Source organism: Balaenoptera acutorostrata, chromosome X, assembly GCF_949987535.1.
Source record: "Balaenoptera acutorostrata chromosome X, mBalAcu1.1, whole genome shotgun sequence".
NCBI classification, from domain to species: Eukaryota; Metazoa; Chordata; class Mammalia; order Artiodactyla; family Balaenopteridae; genus Balaenoptera; species Balaenoptera acutorostrata.
This window is the reverse complement of record NC_080085.1, coordinates 90,754,699-90,775,602: the sequence shown is the minus strand read 5'-3', so window position 1 is coordinate 90,775,602 and position 20,904 is coordinate 90,754,699. Positions and strand designations below refer to the sequence as shown.

General features: G+C 44.4%; 1 protein-coding gene across 1 annotated transcript in view; it reads right to left on the bottom strand.

Annotated features, from left to right (window-relative positions):
- Positions 1-591: 591 nt before the first annotated feature.
- Positions 592-20,904, bottom strand: part of LOC130706530 (nuclear RNA export factor 3-like) — a 90,566-nt gene continuing 70,253 nt past the window's right edge. Inside the window, exons 3-21 of the mRNA XM_057539085.1 lie at positions 7,665-7,839; positions 7,291-7,444; positions 6,584-6,667; positions 6,372-6,476; positions 6,167-6,247; positions 5,992-6,061; positions 5,749-5,837; positions 5,519-5,626; positions 5,246-5,355; positions 4,343-4,379; positions 3,909-3,977; positions 3,768-3,823; positions 3,517-3,624; positions 3,352-3,410; positions 3,128-3,243; positions 2,990-3,032; positions 2,242-2,314; positions 1,544-1,703; positions 592-814 (exon numbers count right to left, since the gene is read on the bottom strand). Of these exons, the coding sequence (XP_057395068.1) occupies positions 785-814; positions 1,544-1,703; positions 2,242-2,314; positions 2,990-3,032; positions 3,128-3,243; positions 3,352-3,410; positions 3,517-3,624; positions 3,768-3,823; positions 3,909-3,977; positions 4,343-4,379; positions 5,246-5,355; positions 5,519-5,626; positions 5,749-5,837; positions 5,992-6,061; positions 6,167-6,247; positions 6,372-6,476; positions 6,584-6,667; positions 7,291-7,444; positions 7,665-7,839 (1,727 nt within the window). The 3' untranslated portion in view covers positions 592-784. The remainder of the gene's footprint in view (positions 815-1,543; positions 1,704-2,241; positions 2,315-2,989; positions 3,033-3,127; positions 3,244-3,351; positions 3,411-3,516; positions 3,625-3,767; positions 3,824-3,908; positions 3,978-4,342; positions 4,380-5,245; positions 5,356-5,518; positions 5,627-5,748; positions 5,838-5,991; positions 6,062-6,166; positions 6,248-6,371; positions 6,477-6,583; positions 6,668-7,290; positions 7,445-7,664; positions 7,840-20,904) is intronic.

The following is a 20,904-nucleotide window of genomic DNA, read 5'->3' as shown; positions in this document are numbered from 1 at the left end:
GTACTGTACTAAAGTAATACAAGGTGTTATCATTAGGAGAATGTGAGTGACGGGTATACATGACCTCTCTACACATTTTTTTGCAACTTTTGGTAAATCAATAATTATTTCAAAGTAAATAAGTTAAAAAAACAACATAGGAGTTGTGGGGAAAATAGTATTAGTTACACAACCTAAGAACCTAATAAAAATATTAGCACAGTTTTAGACCTGTTAAAGGATTAAGAATACCATAATTATTAGAGTAAATATGGTACTTTACTTGCTAAATACGTTCTATTTGTTTATAGAAGTGAACATCAGAACGGTCACAACTTGTGAGTACTGAAGTGGTGGAGAGAAGGTTATCAGGAGGCAAAGCTTGGATTTTAGGGTAGTCCAGGAATGGAGTCCTTACTCTGTAATTTTCAAGCACTGTATAGGTCGGCTATAAATGCTAGAGACTGCCAGGGATGATGTGGGAGATGGGACCTTTTGGTCCTGGCCCCACTAACTCATGGTTGGGTCAGGGGAAGAGCAATCCAAGACACACAACATACAATGTGCAATGTTACTCTTTAATAAAGATAAACAAGGATCATGCGTGGGAAAAATACAGAACAACTGGCAGGCCTACACGGTAAACTTTGGTTTCCTGATTAGCTGGACGGCAAGCTTAGTCATGGATATGGCTTCAGTTAAGAGAAGAGAGGTAACAAATATGAGGAGGATGAAAATGACATCTAAAGGCTCATTTGCAGAGTTTTGTTCTCAAGATCCCAGGTCAGTGGATGAGGGTCTCATCTCAAAATTCATCTGGAATCTTGCCCTTGGGCTGAAGAAAGTAAAGAGAAAGAATTGGGATGTCAGCAGAGCCAGCAGCCGTTGAGTTTCAACCCCAGGGCACCTGACTTCTGTCCGCCTTCACCTTCCTGAAACCCTAGAGGTCTATTTCTTCTTATCTCTGAATTCTCAGAATTGACTTTTTGATGAGTAAAGAATTTTTTAGTTCTGGTATAGTCTACTCATCGTACTGAAAGCACCTGTAGTGGGGGAGGATAGATGACCTCCCTTAGGACCAAACTGGAGACACTTGACCACACAACGTCACAGCTAAATCTATGCTACAAGAGCAAGCCTTCAAGTTTCCCAACATGTATGTACCAGAATGAGCAGATGCCACAGCATGTAATGCTGAAAAAGAAGTGAAAAGTTAAATGCCTATCAATAATAGCTTATGGCTTCCTGGAATTCAATTGTTTAATATATTGATCTTAGAAATAATAATGTAGCTTCACATATACTGAGAGGAAGCTATGCTGGTGCTAATGATAAACAAAAGAAGTTTCAAAACAGTATATAAGATAGGAAAACTGTATTTTATAATACATGGAAATGTATTAGTATGAAATTACGGAATTTCTCACAACTAAACGTTTGTAAGAAAAAAATAGATGTAAAATAATTACCTTCAAGTTCCCATTAATCACTCCTCTACTCCTCCCAGCTCCCTCCTATCCCCACGCAAACCCAGCACTCACTTCTGAGACAACTAGAGGTTCACCTCAGGTTGGGTGGAGGACGCCTGCATGATGTCCTGCTGCTCCTGGGAGAGGGTGTGCATGGAGCTGGAGGTGGGCATAGGCACTGGGATGGAGAACACACTCTGGGTCTCACTGGGGCTGGCGTCCCTCACAAACAGCTCGTCATTCACGATGCACAGACTGAAGGAAAAATGGGCCCTCAGACTACGCCTGGATGGACACCCACACCCCCAATATTGACTCTGCTCCCACTGGCACTCAGCAACCAGATTCCTTCCACGCCCCTCCTGTGTCTGTCTCCCGGGTTCCTTGGCTGGTACCTCTGGCCCTCCCCACAGAGCCCACCTTTGGAGAGACTGTCTACCACCTTCACTCGATTTATAGGTTTATCCCCAACCCACGGGCAATTTCGCATTTACCCTTTACCACAGCCCAAGGGGTGGACGCTCTGTTCCCCATTCTCGGAAGAAGACACTGAGTCACAGAGAGGTCATGTGACTTGACCAAGGTCACACAGCGAGTGAGTGCTGGGTCAACGAGAGAACGCATAGGCCGACTCCAGAGCCCATGCTCTTCTTAACCACTAGGCTAGACTGCTCCTGGGATCTCCCTGCTGGCTTTCCACAATACCGAGTAAACCTAAGGTCTGCGCCACCACATTCCCATGCCCCTGAGCCCAGGCGGGGATGGGCATTCCCATCCTCAACAGGGCTCTCACCTGGAGTAGCTGGCAGGGGTAGCGATGAAGGTCCGGGTGAAGGCACGCACGCAGCCCTGAGAACTTCCTTCCACTTCAACAGCAAACAAACAACAGTACCCCTTAGAGCCGCACGTGCTGTACACGCTCAACCGGCGGTCCCCAGTCAGGCTGTGACTGGATACTCATGCTGAGAGGGCAGTTGTTCATGGGGGCCAGGGTGTGGGCAATGGGGAGGGCAACTATAGGAGCAGTCTGCGCCCAGTGACAGGGCCCCTGAGAACCACTACACAAGTTCACGGGATGCGTTTTTCACAGCCGCCCAGGAGGTGGATACTACTATCCCATTTTGCAAATAAGGAAACTGAGAGGTTAAGTAACGGCCCAAGTTCTCAGAGTAAGTATCTGGGATGAGAGCCACCAAACTCCACAGCCTGTGTCCCCAACGGCCAGGGTGTGCAGGGCAGACAGGCATGGACACAACTCAGACCTGGGTTGTCTGTGGGAAGCCTGAGGGCTGGAGAACACAGTGGGGAAGGGGAGGGAGGGGAGGGGAGGGAAGGGGAGGGGAGGGGAGGGGAGAGGAGGGAGGGGAGGGAATGGGAGGGAGGGAGGGGAGGGGAAAGGAAGAGAAGAGAAGGGGGAAGGAAAGGGAAGGGAACGGAAGGGAAGGGAAGGTGTCAGGGAAGCTGGGTGGTTCTGGGAGTGAGCCTGGCCAGGGGGAGGCAGCAGTGGGGCCTCTGGGGAGGGGGGCTCTACACACACTCACCTTCCTTGAACACCCCGCTGACAGAGAAGCAGAGCATCGTTTCCTGAAAGGGAAGAGCCCAGGCGCCCAGTCACCACCTGCACCTCCTACCCACCTGCGGCTTCCTGGGCCCGCCCGAGGGAGGAAGCAGGCGCTCACCGTCTGGAACCACGTGTCCACCACGAAGGAGCTTAAGTCATGCTGAGTCTTGGGCAACACACAGAGGGTGTGCACAATGACACGATTTGTGTGCTTCAGCAGCTGGACCCGCAGGTCTGTGAGGGGAGGGGAAGCGAGCGAAGGTCAGGGGCTGCCACGCCCTGGGCCCTATGATTGACCCCTTCACCGCCCTTTCCCACCCAGTCTTCCCATCACACACTCACGGGGGTCCGTGAGCTTCTTCATATTCCGGCTGTCCTTGAAGTACTCGCACAAGCTGCTTCTAGGAGACAAAGAGCAACAGTGGGTGGTGGGTGTTTGCAGGAGCTGGCCTGTGTCTGCTGGGGAGGCACACGGCCCAGGAGCAGAGCCTGTGCTGTGATACTCACGGGGCTGGGTCCTCGGGGTGGAAGGGAATGGTCAGGGAGAAGCAGGCCTGCTCGTGATAAGCACCCACGAGACACCGTCGGTCTCCATAGTCATGGATCAAGTAGTACCTGAGGGGGAGCAATGAGGACAGTCTATCTCTGTGGTCTGGACCTCACATGAGGCTTGGAAACTCCCCTGAGCAGACCTGTGCTTAGGTGGCCTCACCTGTCCTCACCCTCCCCCCCTTGCTCAGCTTCCCAGAGGTACTTACTGCTGCAGGAATTGCAGGACTAGGCTCTTCAGCTCATCAGATCCAAAGTAGCTGCCCTGGAATCAAAACAGTCCTCAGGACCAGGGCTGACACCCCCTTCTCATGCACCACTTACAACCCGACTTGATCGTCCATCCTCACCTTGCAGGTTGGTAAGCGCTTGCAGGCTTCAATACCACACTTAGCCAGTGGGGATGTCTCCTGGCCGCCCTGGGGAAGAGAAGAGGAAGTCAGCAGTGCAGACCAGGAGGTGGTACCGGATGATCAGGGAAAAGGATGGGCCCAAGAGAGGGTGAGGGTCAGAGGTCAGGGGTGAAAGGGCCCTGGAAATTCCATGGGCAGGACTGCAGTTTGGATCATCACCGTGGGTTCCCCAAAGCCTGTGAAGAACGTGGTTGAAGAAGATCCAGAGCCTTTGTCAGGTTCCCACAGGGGCTGTACCATCCCCCTCCGCCCAGGACTTTTAAGGGTCAGTTTCAAAACTGTAACTGGGGCAAGACCCAACGGGGTTCAGAGTAGTTTGTGGGTGCTGTCAGTGCCAGTTAGAGGAGTCAGTGAACAAGGTATACACTTACCAAGGTTAGTAACTTGGGGAACAATTCCAGGATGGAGCTGCCAAAATCAAGACAAAACAGAAAAGCCAGTGAAACTATGGTGGTGACCCTCCTCCTCATGGGAGCAAGTACACCCACACCCCAGTGTCCCAGGCTTCCAGGGCCCTGAACACGCCCCCCATCGACTGACACAGAGGGAGAGCATGCCCTACCTCCCTCCCCGCCTCCCTCCCTCCCTTCCTCTCCTTCCCCTGGGTAGCTCCCCCACAGACTGCCCGGACTCCCTTCTCCAGTGCCACAAGGACCAGCATTTCAAACCCATGCTGCAGGGCTTCCTTCCCCTCCCTTCCTTCCTCCAGGGCCCCACTGAAGGATGTGGAGAGAAGAGGGAATGGGGTGTGTGCCCGAGGCTCTGCTACCTCACTGGGGGTCCAGCACTCTGCCAAGATCTGGACCAAGACCTGGACTCCCCCCATGGATGGCCCAGGATGCTGGGGCAGGGAGGCGAGTGAGGTGGGGCTCAGGAGGCAGGGAGGGAGATGAAGGGGGATGAAGACAGAAAAGGAGTGAAGGTACGAGGGGAGAGATGACAGAGACATTCGGGCCTAGAGGCAAGGGAGAGAGAGAAAACAAAGGGAAGGGAAAGAAGCTCTCCCGTGTTGGGGGTAAGGGAAGAAGAGAGAAGAAAGGGGAAACGGCGCCCCTTTTGCAGCTCTTCACCTGCCCCAGAATGGCTCAGACACAGCAGGTAAGAATGTAAAATATGCAGATATTGGGCTGGGGGCCCATTGGATGTTGGTTGAAACTTTGTCAACTTTGTGATGCAGAGAGGAGAGCATAGGGCCTGTAGTCCTCCCTGAGGTCCATGTCAGCTGCCCCTTGCAAACGGCCACTTTCGGGAGTAGCTCAGAGGATACATCTGACCTTATGTTGGTTGACTTATCAGGGAAGCTGGTGCACAGGGGGTTTCTGTCTGCACACATCCCTTCTGGCTCCAGCCGCTCACCCTTGTCCATCTCCCCTGCAGACTTCACCTGTGATTATGAGGAGGAACCACATGGGCCAGAGAAACAGAGCCAAGATGGCCGTGCACCCCAGTCCCTTCCTTTTCCTACAAATCCATTTCCCTTCCTCTGTCACCATCACATGAGCTTTCCCACCTTCCCTTCAAAGATGGATCTGGGTACCACACCTCACCTCAGTGTTGGAGAGGTTCAAGTTCTTGGTGTTGGAAGCATTCGGCATAGAGTTGGACAGGCCATGCAGCTGGTAGGGTTTCTTATTGCTCAGCTCCAAGGGCAAAAGCTATGATGAGGAAAGAGTTAGAGTGAGGACCCCAGCAGGGGATACCTGAGACCAATCTGCCTCTTCTACCTAATCTCTCCCACCATCACCACCAGCCCCAACATTGGGTCTAAGGTCCTCACCTTGGGCATATTCCCTGGATGGATCTGCAGGGAGGCGGCCATGCCATTTCTAGGGTTTCGCGGCATTCCAGTATCACGGGTCATCAAGTCTCCAGGAAGCCAGGAGGAGGGAAACAGAGGCTGAGAGGCTCCTGGCTGGTACAGCTCCAGCACCAACCCCTCCCCGAGGTACCATTCCTGAGTATCCTTCCCAGCTAGACCCCTCTGCCCTCACCTGCTCTACAATTACTGCTGTAGCCATACCAGGGTCAGAGCAGAGCCTCTGGATGTCAAGAGATTGCTGGGAGGCATCGTGTCGTTCCTTCACGGGCAGCTGCAGAGTTAGGGATGGGGTTCAGGGCTCTGAGTCTGAGGTGGTGATCGGGGGCAATAGGTGGGTCTGGCTGTGAGTGCACAGGTTGTGTTGAGTCTGCGTTACCTTTATCTGCTCCACCTTTTCTGACCTCAGCTCCTTCAGCACAGAGTGCGGTGCATCACAGGGATCAACAAAGATAGATATCTGTTGAGAACACAAGAGGGGCTGGGTAAGCTCCAGGAAATCTGAGCCCTGGGATCAAACAAAACCATGCCCCTGTCCTGCCCTCTTGTCCCCTGCTAGCCCTGCTCATGCCCTTGACACACACACTTTCATTAGCCTCATTGTAAATCTTGCCATTGACATTCTTCAGTGCGAAGGCAATGTTGGCATTCTCAACGAAGAACTGGGCCTGCATTTTCTCATAGTGAAACTGTAGGGAGAGTGACAAGAGAAGCATAATATGAGACCAGAGGCTTTTCTCATCTGGGCCTGCCATCTACCCCGTTTCCTCTCATGGGCCTCCATGTCCTCTCTTACTTCGACTGGGGTGAAGGGGACACTGCATTGCTTCTGAATCAAATTCAGCAGCCACTTCTCATCATATTGAATACCGAAGGGAATCTAGGAGCCAAAGAAATAATTGGGGAAAGAAAACTGATACAATGGAATCCAAGGTTAAGATAAGACCCAGCTGTGTCTTGCTTTAGGACCTTTTTTCAGGCTTTAGGTAATTTCTTAAGGTAGGACACTATCTGTTATCGCTAACTTTTACACCAGACATGGACTTCCTAAATACCCTTTCTTTCCACTTAAATACTTTTCCTGAAATAATCGACTTCATGTCTTTCACATGTACTTACTTTTATAAAGTTCTAAGAGATCCTACCTAAGGCAGACCTGGCCTGCCCCTCTGACAAGGACCCCAGAGACTCAACCTCCTCCCACACTCAGCTTGAGCCAAACTGCGTCTTCTGGTGTGAAGTTGCTCCATCTCCTTGGCAGTAGTTTCCTCCTTTGCTTTTAGACAGCCTCTCCCATGCCCCCTGCAGTCAGTCTGCTCCCTTTATGTTGCTTCTCTGAACCTGCCCTCACATGATCTAGGAAGTTAACTCCTAGTAATAACAAGACAGATTACCAACTCCACTGCCACGAGAGAAAAGTTCCCAGCATCTCTACACACGCCCAACATGACTCCCTCTGTCATCTTCTTCTACATGTCAGGTCCATTTAGCCAGCACACTCACTGTGGTCTTGAACCAGCTCCCCAAGGTCTCATCCTGCCTGTTTCTCTCCATTCGTCTCTCTGGAGGCTTTTGCTCTGTCTCCTTGTTAACATGGGTTTCATCTTGTTTCTGAAAATTGCCTCTCCGATGACAGGATGGAATGGCATAGGGAGCACTGTGGGGAAGTGGAGAGAAGAAAGTGGTCCGTATAGCCTTGGGAAGTCTTCTCTACATTTTCCCCAATGATAGCAGAGCTACAATAAAGATTGCTCAACCATTAACCTGATCCCATCATTCCTCACTCTTCCAGGTTAGAGAGAAGAATGACATATTTAACTACAAGGTTTTGTTTTTCACTGGTTGATACTTGTCAGCCATGCTGCCTCGTCACTTACTATCTTACTCCAGTATCCTTGTGAACATCACTTGTTGCTCGATCTCCATCTTGGTGTTGCTGGGATGAAGGATGAATACCAGACCTGACTTGTTCAGACCAATTGTTATACCTCCTTTGGTAAATACACCAGCGTCTTGCTCTTCTTTGTAAGGAGGTAACTTGCTTATTGTACCCTGAAATTGAGAATATCACATCAATGGTCTCAGTACCAGAAAAATTCCTGGGTAAATATCCGGCTAATGAAGACATATCGCCAACTTTATAATCTAAATAGGAAATTATCATAGTTAGGAAGAAAAAAAAAGGCTGAGAGACTTCACTGTGTTTCTGCTTCTCAGGAAACGAGAGGTGGGGAGCATTCACAGCCAAGAAGAAAACAAGCACAGAGGAAAGGGTCTGGACCCAGGGTTTAGTCTGTGATGTTAGTCCCTGCTCTGCTTGGTTCAGGTTATGTGACCTGGGACAAGTGGCTTTTCATCTCTAAATCTCTCTTCTCTGCTCGGCTCTAGGAGCACAATAAAACCTACCCTGAAATCTACCCTGGTGTGATGGTTCAAGGGTCAAAGGTGACCTCCCTGCCTGGTGGAAGAATTAGAGATATGAAAGATAAGTCCGATGAAAAGATCCACAATGGAGCCTGGAGAGACATAACATGGAGAATACCAAAAGCGAGGGGGAGATAATTAAAGGTGATGCAGTGAACATACCTCACACATGGTTAATGTGAGTCCCGGAAAGAAGGGGAGGGAACAGCGGAGAAGTGGTATTTGAAGAGATCTTGGTTGAGAAGTTTCCAAAAGTAACAAGATATCAACTCAGTGTAACAGTATTATTGTAATAGGAGAAAAAGTATGCTTTAAGGAAAAACAGTCCTAAAATATGCATTCATTTCATCATCGTGTAACAAAAACTTGGAAAATATGTGACCAGAAGACTCAAACTAAAAGAAATGTTACAGGCTCTTCTTTGGGCAGAAGAAATATCCTCCCAGGTGGAGGCACATAGATACAGGAAAGAAAGACTAATGACATTTGTGAATATGTAGGCAAATTTAAATGAGTGTTGACTATATAACACAATGATAGTAATTTCTTCTGGGGATTTAAATATATAGAGAATGAAAATGCATAACAATAAATTTGGAGGGTATATGGAATCAAAGTGTGTCAAGGTCCCCTAATTGTCTGAGGAGTTTTAAAGAACTAATTAACTAACATTAGACTGAAACGGCAAAAATGTACATTGTAATCTGAAGGGTAAACACTACAAGAATGGCAAAAGAATGTTTATCTAGCCACATGAGGTAACAATTTAATACTTATAAAATGTTAATCATTTCAAAGGAAAGGAAAGGAAAAAGAACTTAGAAGAGGCAAAAATAAATATACAGTAAGATAGTATATATAAACCAAATTACATCTACTTTTACATTAAAAATTTCAGATTAATATTCCAAATAGAAAGACAGCTATTATCAGACTGGACAAGAAACCTTCCATCAAATGCTCCTGAAAAGAGACACATGCAAATTTTAATCATCTAGAAAATTTGAAAATTAAAAAAATGGCAAAATGTATACCTTTTCCACAGCAACCTACAGAAAGCTGGTATAACCCTATTAGTAAAAGAAAAGGTACACTTTAAAGAAAAAAGCATCACTAGAGAAAGAAGGAGATTTCTTTGTGATAACAGGTTCAATGCAATAAGGAGATATTAATATAAAATTCTAAACTTGTATACATGTCCTAAAATAGAGCCAAAATATGCAAAGCAAAATCTAACAGAAATAGAGCATGGACAAATTCACAGTCACAGTGGGAAATTTTAACACAGCTCACTGGGTGATGCACAAAATGGCAGACAAAAACTCAGCTAGACGGAGAAGGATTCAAAATGTTACTTAAGTTAACAAATGTATTTAATTGACATAGAACAATGCACATAACAACTACTCATCGAACGTTCCAGAATAGATCATATGCTGGGCAACAAAGCAAGCCTCAGTAAGCTTCTATGGACTAATACAATTTACCCTGACTAGTTAATGTAATATTCAGTGGTAATGGTGGGTTTTCTGCCCCTCCCCCACCTCGTATAAATCCAAGGAATATTAGTTTACACAATCCCACGCCCCACCTAGGTGACCCTCCCTACTCTCCAAACCCTAGACCTGAGAAGATCACATGACTTGTGCCTTTTCCTTAGCCAGGGGAAATAATTCACCTCAGCCATGGCCATTTCCATAAGAGGGGAGGTTTTCCACATGGAATCAGGATGGGTGTGCCAGAGCCCACTTGGCCCATTTCCTCAAGAGAGTGGGAGATAGTGAGCCTGAGCCCTCTGCATGCCTCCTCTAAAGGAGGGTCAGCTTGTTGGGGGTCCTGTGGGTTGGGGTTAGGGAGGGAACCCAGAACCCCTCCTGCCCTGTGGGGACCTGAGGACAAGGTCTCATGCTGACCAACTCACCCATGGGGTGGCCTGAAGGCAGTGATCTGTCACCGCCCTCCTCACAGGCCGCTCGTGAAGAGAATCTGTGGGTCTGGAGCTGGAGGTTTGGAGAATATCAGGAAGGGCTGCCGAAGAAGGAGAGTGCAAGCCCCAAACCACTTTGTCAGAGCCACACAAACAAGATGGCGTCCTAACAGGAAGTCCCTTCCCCAAGGGCATAGAGGAGGAGAGCCCTGGGGGCCAGAGGAGACTTAACTTCCTGTAATTACTGCCCCGTGAGTTTGCTACCAGCCTAACACCCAGGGAACTCTTTCCAACTGTACCACCCTTGCAGAGGAGGCCATCTGGAATCAGGAGGCTTAGGGGACCTTGGTACTTCTGGTTACAAACACAGGGAGCTCTGTATGCCAGACTCTGGATCAGCTACACTACATTGTGTTCCTTCATTCGGCAAACCCAGAGAACTCTGTGTGCCAGCTGTAGGCCAGGCTCTGTACTTGCTACATTGCCTCTATTCTTTCATGAATTCCTCACAAGGGGACTCTGATATCAGAATCACCAACTTTCCAAAGTTGCTGAGGCTTACTGAGGTGCTGGAGCTTGTCTAGGGTCATTCAGATGCTACCTAGAGAAACAGAGACTGGAATTGAGCTCCATGGAATGGAAGATGACTTCTCCATGCATAGCTTTACTAAATTCTTGGTGCAATATAGGGGATTTTCTGAAGTTTACACAAAGTAACTGAATAGTCTAAAAATAATCAAATGGCTAGAATTAACTCTAACCCATTCCAGCGAGATAATACCAAAACAACAACAACAAAAGACACTTGGAAAATATAAAGGAAATACCAAACAGAGTTTGGTGGGTCACTGTAATGACAGTGAAAACAAACAACAAACAAACAAACGGAAACCCATAGCCTTTCCTTTTTTTAAAAAAAATGTAGTCACTGTAGGCAGATATCCCCTAGTGGCTAGAACCACAACTGTAGCTCTGAAAGTCTCAAATCAGAGGGATTTGTGAAGAGGGAAGGAGGGAGGAGCCTGGGCTCCAGTTTATGAGCCAGAACTTTGTGGAATTTTCCAATACCTTCTGGAATTTTCCACTACTTGCCCTCCTTCCCTTCCTAGATCTCTATGCCCTGAAGTCCAATGCCTGAGAGAGGTGAAGAAAAATCTGCACATGAGAGTGTGAACATCTGAGGTGAGGGAAATGTAAGACAGAAATGCATATGAATACACAGATACACTGTCAAGTCAAAAGTTGAAAATTCTGACTTTTTATGAAACAGTATCATGTGAACTCTTTGATAACATGGTAAATATACGTGAACTTTTTTTGTCAGTCGATTATTAAATCCTCTCAAGTGTTCCTCTCGACAGATTAGCCTAATCACATAATCTTAAACATTAAAAATGTATACTTAGAAAATAAAATCATTCTGCACCTTCCATCTACGTGATCCCCTCACCATGACTCACAGATACCCAAGATATCCAATGTAAAAGGATTGGTGCACATTTTCCAGATGTGTTTCTCTTTAGGTGGTGTGAATACCTAACTTAAAACATTTGTGTAGTTATGCAGTTCTGTACATATTCTTCTTAAATTTTGCCATTACAGGGACTTCCCTGGCGGTCCAGTGGTTAAGACTCTGCGCTCCCAATGCAGGGGACACAGGTTTGATCCCTGGTTGGGGAACTAAGATCCCACATGCTGCAAGGTGCAAAAATAAATAAATAAACAAACAAATAAACAAATAAATAAAAATAAAATTTTCAATTTCATAAGCAATTTTATGCAAATTGATTTTTTTCATTTATTATGACATCTTTCGATTTTCGCTTCTTCAGTTAATGGTTTGGCATCTTTCTAGATCTTTACTGAAGAAGCATTTTTATTTTTAGATGAATTGAATTATTTGTGGTTATCTTTTGTCCCTTTCTCTGCTGATTAACAGAAATCCTGTTTGTTCTCGCACATGAGCACAAAATCTGTAATACTGTTTCAAATGTTGTCTCCCAGCTTTTCAAACTTTTAATTTTTTCTCTTTTGACAGTACAGAAATTGCTTTAATTTTCATGGATTTTTTTTAAATTTAAAAATAACACAGCTATGACAGAAAAAATGAGTAATACATAGGGTTGCATCAAATACTAGTCCACTGGGAATTCTAGATTCAAAGCCTTGATGGCTTCAGGGCAAAATGGAAAAGAGCTTTAGACCAAATTCTACATTGGTGAATATTGGGGAAAATATTTGAATACATGTTTGCTTATAGGAGACACCATGTAAAGTGCCCCTGGCCTAAAATAATTCCGTAAATGATCATTTCCTTCCCTCCATGGAGGTTAATTTCCTCTGCTTCAACCTGAGCCCCACACAAATTCCCCAGGACAGTTCAATCTCTGTAGCCCCATATCCAGGCCTCCAGGCTCAAGGGAGTAGATTTCATCTACATCCCCTTCAAGACCAAGACATGGGGGAGAGGGCTGTTTGAGTACCCTATCAGCGTGGCATTGACACTAGGACAACCAAAACAATATATGTGACCCAAGAAAAGCTTTTAACTCTGTCACAAACTTAATTAGAGAAATTGAAGGAAAGTTAGGAAAAGCCCATGTCTCCCAAACAGAAATGTCACATATAAAGGAATGCAAATTATTGGGAAAGTGTTTGGGACATATTTTATAGCCAAATGTTTAATATTATATAATATAAATAAATCTGATTAGTAAAAGAGCATCATTCAAACTCTATCAAAAAATTTAAATAAGAACTATGAATCACAAACATATACAGATTAAACAAATACAAAAACAATTATATATGCATGTATGTATGTGTACATATATTTACATATGCATATACACATAAGCATACCCATATAACACATGTATACATAGTATGTATACATATTGTGAGCAAATTTTGGAAGAATAAGTATGTTCACGTAAACTAACTTATATAGTACTGCACACAGAGAAATACATCCGGGAAATATAAACTATTTTTTTTAACATCTTTATTGGAGTATAATTGCTTTACAATGGTGTGTTAGTTTCTGCTTTATAACAAAGTGGATCAGTTATACATATACATATGTTCCCATATCTCTTCCCTCTTGCATCTCCCTCCCTCCCACCCTCCCTATCCCACCCCTCTAGGTGATCACAAAGCACAGAGCTGATCTCCCTGTGCTATGCGGTTGCTTCCCACTGGCTATCTATTTTACATTTGGTAGTGTATATATGTCCATGCCACTCTCTCACTTTGTCACATCTTACCCTTCCCCCTCCCCATATCCTCAAGTCCATTCTCTAGTAGGTCTGTGTCTTTATTCCCGTCTTGCCACAAAGTTCTTCATGACCTTTTTTTTAAAATTAATTAATTTATTTATCTTTGGCTGTGTTGGGTCTTCATTTCTGTGCGAGGGCTTTCTCTAGTTGCGGCGAGCGAGGACCACTCTTCATCGCGGTGCGCGGGCCTCTCACTATCGCGGCCTCTCTTGTTGTGGAGCACAGGCTCCAGATGCACAGGCTCAGTAGTTGTGGCTCACGGGCCCAGTTGCTCCGCGGCATGTGGGATCTTCCCAGACCAGGGCTCTAACCCGTGTCCCCTGCATTGGCAGGCAGACTCTCAACCACTGCACCACCAGGGAAGCCCATAACCTTTTTTTTTTCCCCCTTAGATTCCATATATATGTGTTAGTATACTGTATTTGTTTTTCTCTTTCTGACTTACTTCACTCTGTATGACAGACTCTAACTCCATCCACCTCACTACAAATAACTCAATTTCTTTTCTTTTTATGGCTGAGTTTACCAACAATATACATCTTGCTATGTAAAAAGATGAAAAAAAATAGAAAAATATTTTCTCTAGCATATACACATTCCTGCATTTCATTAGTTTTGGAAAGAAAGATATTAATTTGAAATCAGAAGAATAAATGATGCAAATTTTTATAACATTATAGTATATACCTAGCTGGGAATTTCACTGCAAAAAATTTATGTATGTGACAACTGTGTTTATATATAAATCTATATATTTTTTCACATTACACTTGTCTCTCAATTATACATATAAAGGTTTCCTGTCACTATTGGGAGGAAGGGGCTGAAGAAAATTCTTGCCACTAGACTTAATGTACCTGGGCTCTAACTCACCCTTAATGCTTCATTCGCCACAAAATCTTCCAGATATTTCCGTCCGATGGGCACCTTGCTCCCTTCCTCCTGCCAAGGCTTCCTGCTATGTGACATCCAAGCTGCCATTCCAGATATGCTCACCAGGTGGCACAGACCTCCAATTTCTGAATTTTCTCCAGTGAAAAATGTTATTTGGGAAAGGGAAAGAAAAATCTATTAAAAGTTACCTTGCACTGCGAGTGGTGGAAGAACATGTAAAATAAAATCATGCTCAAATTGCTTTACCTAACGATTTTCTTCTTCTCTATGGTTTCACAGACAGAAATCAGAGTAATAATATAGGACTCCTCTTAGAGGGCTGGTGGTCAGTAAAGGCCTGAGGTGGGAGCAAGGAGGGCAGAAGGGGTTCAGGTACTTTCTACAACTGTCCTGTTAAGTTTCACAAAGTTTTTCCCAGCGTGACAAACTTCTGGGTAAGGGATTGCCGCTCTGGATTTTCCAAATGGATAAACCAGGTTACAGGGTATTTCCTTCCTGTTATATCTGGCTAGTCTCCACCCTCTCCTCTTCTGCTGGCTAAAGCCTCCTAGGCTCAGATCTCAGCTTAAACTTCACTTCACATGAGAAGTCTCAGACATACCCTACTGGTGTGATTACCACTAGGCATCTAGTAACTGCACCACCTTTACCATCTCCAGACACATTTTTCATGTGAAAGGGGACCAAAGACTGTGAGCTCACAATGTTTCATAGGCTGTAGCATCACACAGTGGACTTAAGATGCTGACATTTTCAAATATCTTGTCTGAAGATTTGCCTCAGATTCTCTCTGCCACTTTTGAGGGGGGTGCTGGGGACACAGGTCAGTTCAGCAACGGAAATGCAGAGTTCTTCCACAGACAGCAATCGGAGCGTGTAGTTCAGAGAAGCTGAGGAGGCTGTGGATTGATGCTCCTTCCTCTACAAGAGCCCATGAGAGTACTACAACGAGAGTCTGTGATTTTTAGCAGACGTAGTTTTGCATAGCAAAGACCAAATGAACCTTCCAGAGGTAAAATTCCAGGTTTGAAAGTTTTTGAATAATTTGCTGCGTGGCATACTCTTAAATATATTTCAAAACATTTAAATGAACTTGGAAAATAGTAAAAGAAAAATTAAGGAAGGAAGCAAAACGTTCCATTAACCCCTGATGAGTTATCATCATTTTTATATTCTCATTAATTATGTGCATAATATGACACTGGCTTACCTTTTAATCTACACATAACATTTAATCCTTTTGACATAACTACAAACTCCATATTGTGATTCATTCTTTACTGATAAGGAAACCGAGCCTCAGATTTCAGGCCTGGCTGAGACTAAGGCACTTTTGTGCCCTTCACTGTCTTGTGATTTCAATAAATCCTGACAAGGACCCTATGAGGGGGAGAATCCTCACTCCCGGGATGGGGAACCTGAGGTTTGGGACCTTAATGTCCCACACTGCCCCATGTCATGCTCCTACTCATTGGCTGATTCCAGACTGGAACCCATGTCTTCTGAACCTGGCCTTTACTCTTCCTACTTATTCACTCAGCCTTGCCTCAATTATAGATAAGTGTATACTTTGGAAATATTGTGAGCTTGGTTGCAGACCATGACAATATAGCAAATATTGCAATAAAGTGAGTCAAACAAGTGCTTTGGTTTTCCATTTCTTATAAAAGTTATGGTTACACTATACTGTAGACTATTAAGTGTACAATAGCATTAAGTCTAAAAAACAATGTACATACCTTAATTAAAAAATACTTTATTGCTGAAAGTTGCTACCAATCATCTGAAACTTCAGTGAGACAATCTTTTTGCTGTTGGAGGGTCTTGTGTCAGTTTTGATGGCTGCTGACTGATTAGGGTGGTGGTTGTTGAAGGTTGGGGTGGCTGTGGCAGTTTCTTAAAATGAGACAACAGTGAAGTGTGCTGCATTGATGGACTCTCCTTTGCAGAAACGATTTCTATGCACTGTTGTTTGACAGCATTTTATCCACAGTGGAACTTCTTTCAAAATTGGGGTCTGCTAAATAGACATTTCTCTAAAGAAGATAGACAGATTGCCAACAAACACATGAAAGGATGCTCAACATCATTAATCATTAGAGAAATGCAAATCAAAACCACAATGAGGTATCACCTCACACCGGTCAGAATTGCCATCATCAAAAAATCTAGAAACAATAAATGCTGGAGAGGGTGTGGAGAAAAGGGAACACTCTTGCACTGTTGGTGGGAATGTAAATTTATACAGCCACTATGGAGAACACTGTGGAGGTTCCTTAAAAACTATAAATAGAGCTACCATACGACCCAGCAATCCCACTACTGGGCATATACCCTGAGAAAACCATAATTCAAAAAGAGTCATGTACCACAATGTTCATTGCAGCTCTATTTACAATAACTAGGACATGGAAGCAACCTAAGTGTCCATCGACAGATGAATGGATAAAGAAGATGTGGCACATATATACAATGGAATATTACTCAGCCATAAAAAGAAACGAAGTTGAGTTATTTGTAGTGAGGTGGATGGACCTAGAGTCTGTCCTGCAGAGTGAAGTAAGTCAGAAAGAGAAAAACAAATACCATATGTTAACACATATATATGGAATCTAAAAAAAAAAAAAAACGTCATGAAGAACCTAGGGGCAGGGCAGGAATAAAGACGCAGACATAGAGAATGGACTTGAGGACATGGGGAGGGGGAAGGGTAAGCTGTGACAAAGTGAGAGAGTGGCATGGACATATATACACTACCAAATGTAAAATAGATAGCTAGTGGGAAGCAGCCACATAGCACAGGGAGATCAGCTCTGTGCTTTGTGATCACCTAGAGGGGTGGGATAGGGAGGGTGGGAGGGAGGGAGATGCAAGAGGGAGGAGACATGGGGATATATGTATATGTATAGCTGATTCACTGTTACACAGCAGAAACCAACACACCATTGTAAAGCAATTATACTTCAATAAACATGTTTAAGAAAAAATTGGGTCTCTCCTCTCAAAGCCTGCCACCTTTTTTATCAACTAAGTTTATGTCATATTCTAAATCCTTTGTTGTCATTTCAACAATCTTCACAGCACCTTCACCAGGGGTAGATTCCATCTCAAGAAACCACTTTCTTCTCTCATCCATAAGAAACAGCTCCTCGTCGGTTAAAGTTTCATCATGAGATTGCAGCAATTCAATCACGTATTCAGGCTCCTCTTCTAATTCTAATTCTCTTGCTCTTTCCACCACATCTGCAGTTACTTCTTCCACTAAAGTCCTGCATCCCTCAAAGTCATCCATCAGCTTCTTTCAAACTCCCGTTAATGTGGATATTTTGACGTCTTTCAGTGAACCAATAATGTTCTTAATGACATCTAGAATGGTAAATCCTTTCCAGAAGATTCTCAATTTACTTTGCCCAGATCCATCAAAGGAATCACTGTCTATGGCAGCTATAGCCTTATGAAGTGTATTTCTTAAATAACAGTACATGAGGGTTAAAACTACTCCTTGATCTGTGGGTTGCAGAATGGATGTAATTTTAGCAGGCATGAAAACATTAATCTCACTATACCTCTACATCAGAGCTCTTGGGTGAGCATGTGAGTTGTCTATGAGCAGTAATATTTTGAAATAATTCTTTTTTTTTCTGAGCAATATGTCCCAACAGTGGACATAAAATATTCAGTAAACCATGTTGTAAACAGATGTGCTGTCATTCAGTCTTTGTTGCTCCATTTATAGAGCACAGAGTAGATTTAGCATAATTCTTAAGTGCCCTAGGATCTTAAGAATGGTAAATGAGCGTTGACTTCTATTTAAAGTCACCAGCTGAATTAGCCCATAACAAGAGAGCCAGCCTGTCCTTTGAAGCTTTGAAGCCAGGCGTTCACTTCTCCTCTCCAGCCATGAGAGTCCTAGATGGCATCCTCTTCCAATATAACGCTGTTTTGTCTACATGGAAAATCTGTTGTTTAGTGTAGGCACCTTCATTAATTATCTTAGCTAGATCTTCTGGATAACTTGCTGCAGCTTTTACATCAGCACTTGCTGCTTTATCTCACACTTTGATGTTATGGAGATGGCTCCTTTCCCTAAACCTCATGAACCAACCTATTCTAGCTTGAAACTTTTCTTCTGCAGCTTCCTCACCTCTCACAGCCTTTGTAGAATTGCAGAGAATTAAAGCCTCACTCTGGATTAGGCTTTGGTTTAAGAGAATGTTGTGGCTGGTTTCATCTTCTCTCCAGAGTACTAAAACTCTCCTCACATCCACAATAAGGTTGGTTTGCTTTCTTGTCCTTTGTGTGTTCACTGGAGTAGCACTTTTAATTTCCCTCAAGAAGTTTTCTTTTTAATTCACAATTTGACTAACTGTGTGGTACAAAAGGCCTAGTTTTTGCCCTGTCTTGCCTTTTGACATGCCTTCCTCACTAAGCTTAATCATTTCTCTTTGTGGAACTTATATTTTGAAGGGGAAGAGGGAGAGAGAGAGAAGGAAAGAGAGACACCTGTGTCTGCATAAGGGTTAGGGGCCCTAAGAGGGTTTTTTGCTGTTGTTGTTGTTGTTGAATCTTCAACGCCATGAAGTTTGAGCAAGTTTAAAATTTAATATGAAGGAGCAATCTCATCTCAGATTTAACCCTTGAATTTTCCTACATGTTCATTTCCTTCCTTATCTTCTTACCTTCTTACTTCACAGTAGAGTTAATGAAACACTTTCAATAAACAGGATGGATTATAATATAAATTTTTAGTTATTAATAATTAAAGAATGGACAATTGTGTCCAAAAATGCTAGTGCTTCTTGGATTTTTGCCTCTCAGGGAGGCAGCAGGTGGCTGAAATCCTGGTGTGACATGATCTGAGGAGCCCTGTCCTGGTGGCTGTGGGTCGGGTTCAGAATTTTCCTATAAACGTATTAACATGCGGAGCAGTCCAGGAGCAGCAGGTAGGCAAACACCGCAACTCGCTGCCCTGGTGCCACCTCTCACTGAGCTCACCAGGTGAATCAAAGGCAAGCCTGTCTTCCCAGCGTGGGGAACTGGATTAGGGTCTGCTCAGAGGCACGATGTTGGGCAGCTCTTAGGAGCTTCTGAGTCTCCCAAGAAACTAGAGATCCTTCTGTCTTTAAAACTTTGAACTCAAGGCATACCAGAGAGAGATTTGCTTCCTTCATAAAGATATCTATATTCTCATTAGGGGAAACAATGAAAAACACCTTTCCACAGTGCCTGCCTTAGCCCTAAGGCTCAGCCAGCCCCTGCTACTGAGTCTTGACTTTTAGAGAGACTTTGAAGTCCCACAATATGCCATATACTTTGGGCAGGTTTTCTCATTCACCCCTCAGGACAGCTCTGTGACACAGGTATCATGAGTCCCACGTCACAGATGCCCAAGCTCAGGCTGACAGAGCCTAGGTCAGCTCTCCAGTAAGTGGCAGGATGGGATGAGGTTCTATCCCTCACCTTCTCTAGAGGACACAGAGCAGCCTCCCTTTTAGAAGATGGGCTTCCAGGGCTGGAGAAATGGTCGGATCACATTCCCTGCTATTGTGGCCCCGCGGGTACTCACTCAGCAACCCTTCCGGGTGAGGAAGATGACAGATGTCAGGTGGCATCATATCCATCTCCATTTTTGTTCTTTTCAAATGAAAAAGCGTATATTTGGAAAGAGTAAAATATGAAACTGTTTACTATGATAGCAATTCTATTTGGAGAATTTCTACTTATGTTGAAGCAGTTCCATCTGCTGTTGACTGCAAATCTATGTCGCGTGCACTGATTTATCTCTTCCCTCATTAATGTCTGCTGATGTACTTTGTGGACTCTACAGAGGGTTCCTACCAGAGAACACGTGTTAACCCCCATAACCCTACAGGCTGTACAGGCTGCCTAGTCTTTGTCTCACACACTCTGTCATCCCCTGTCAGGACACAGAACACTACTGTACAGGCTGCCCACACCACGATCCAAAGCCCCATCCTCTTTCAGTCACCTCCTTCCTGCCCTTTGCCTGCCCACCAACTGCCAAGTTTCGCTGCTGCCACTTGGTGTTCCATCGTGTGCAGGCTCTGGAGTACATGCTTTCACAATCTTCTTTTGCACCTAGCAGTGTTTTCAGACAGAATTAGAATCATCTGTACATATATTCATAGGCTGAATGTTAAGGGAAGGTACTGTATTTTTCGTTGCTGTTTGAATAAACTTGTTTGTAAGAAATTTGCAAATGGCGATTCTTTAGTGTCACCTGGTGACAGACGCCTGAACTGCAACTTGAACATTGCAGGACAGGAAAGTGGGAGGGAGGGGCTGTGGCAAAAAGCCACAACAAAGAGCCTTTTGGAAGTCTGGGTGTAAAGCGGGGAATTCCTTGGGTACAGCTATACTAATTGCCTTTTTCTGGACATTGCATATAGATAGAATCATATACTATGTGGTCTTTTGCATATTTGGCTTCCTTCACTTGGCATAATGTTTTCAATGTTCATCTATGTTATGGCATGTATCAGTACTTCATTCCTTTTTTTTTTTTTTAAGATTTTTAGAAATTTCATGTAATGTCTGAAACATTTATATTAACATATTTCCATACAAATACAA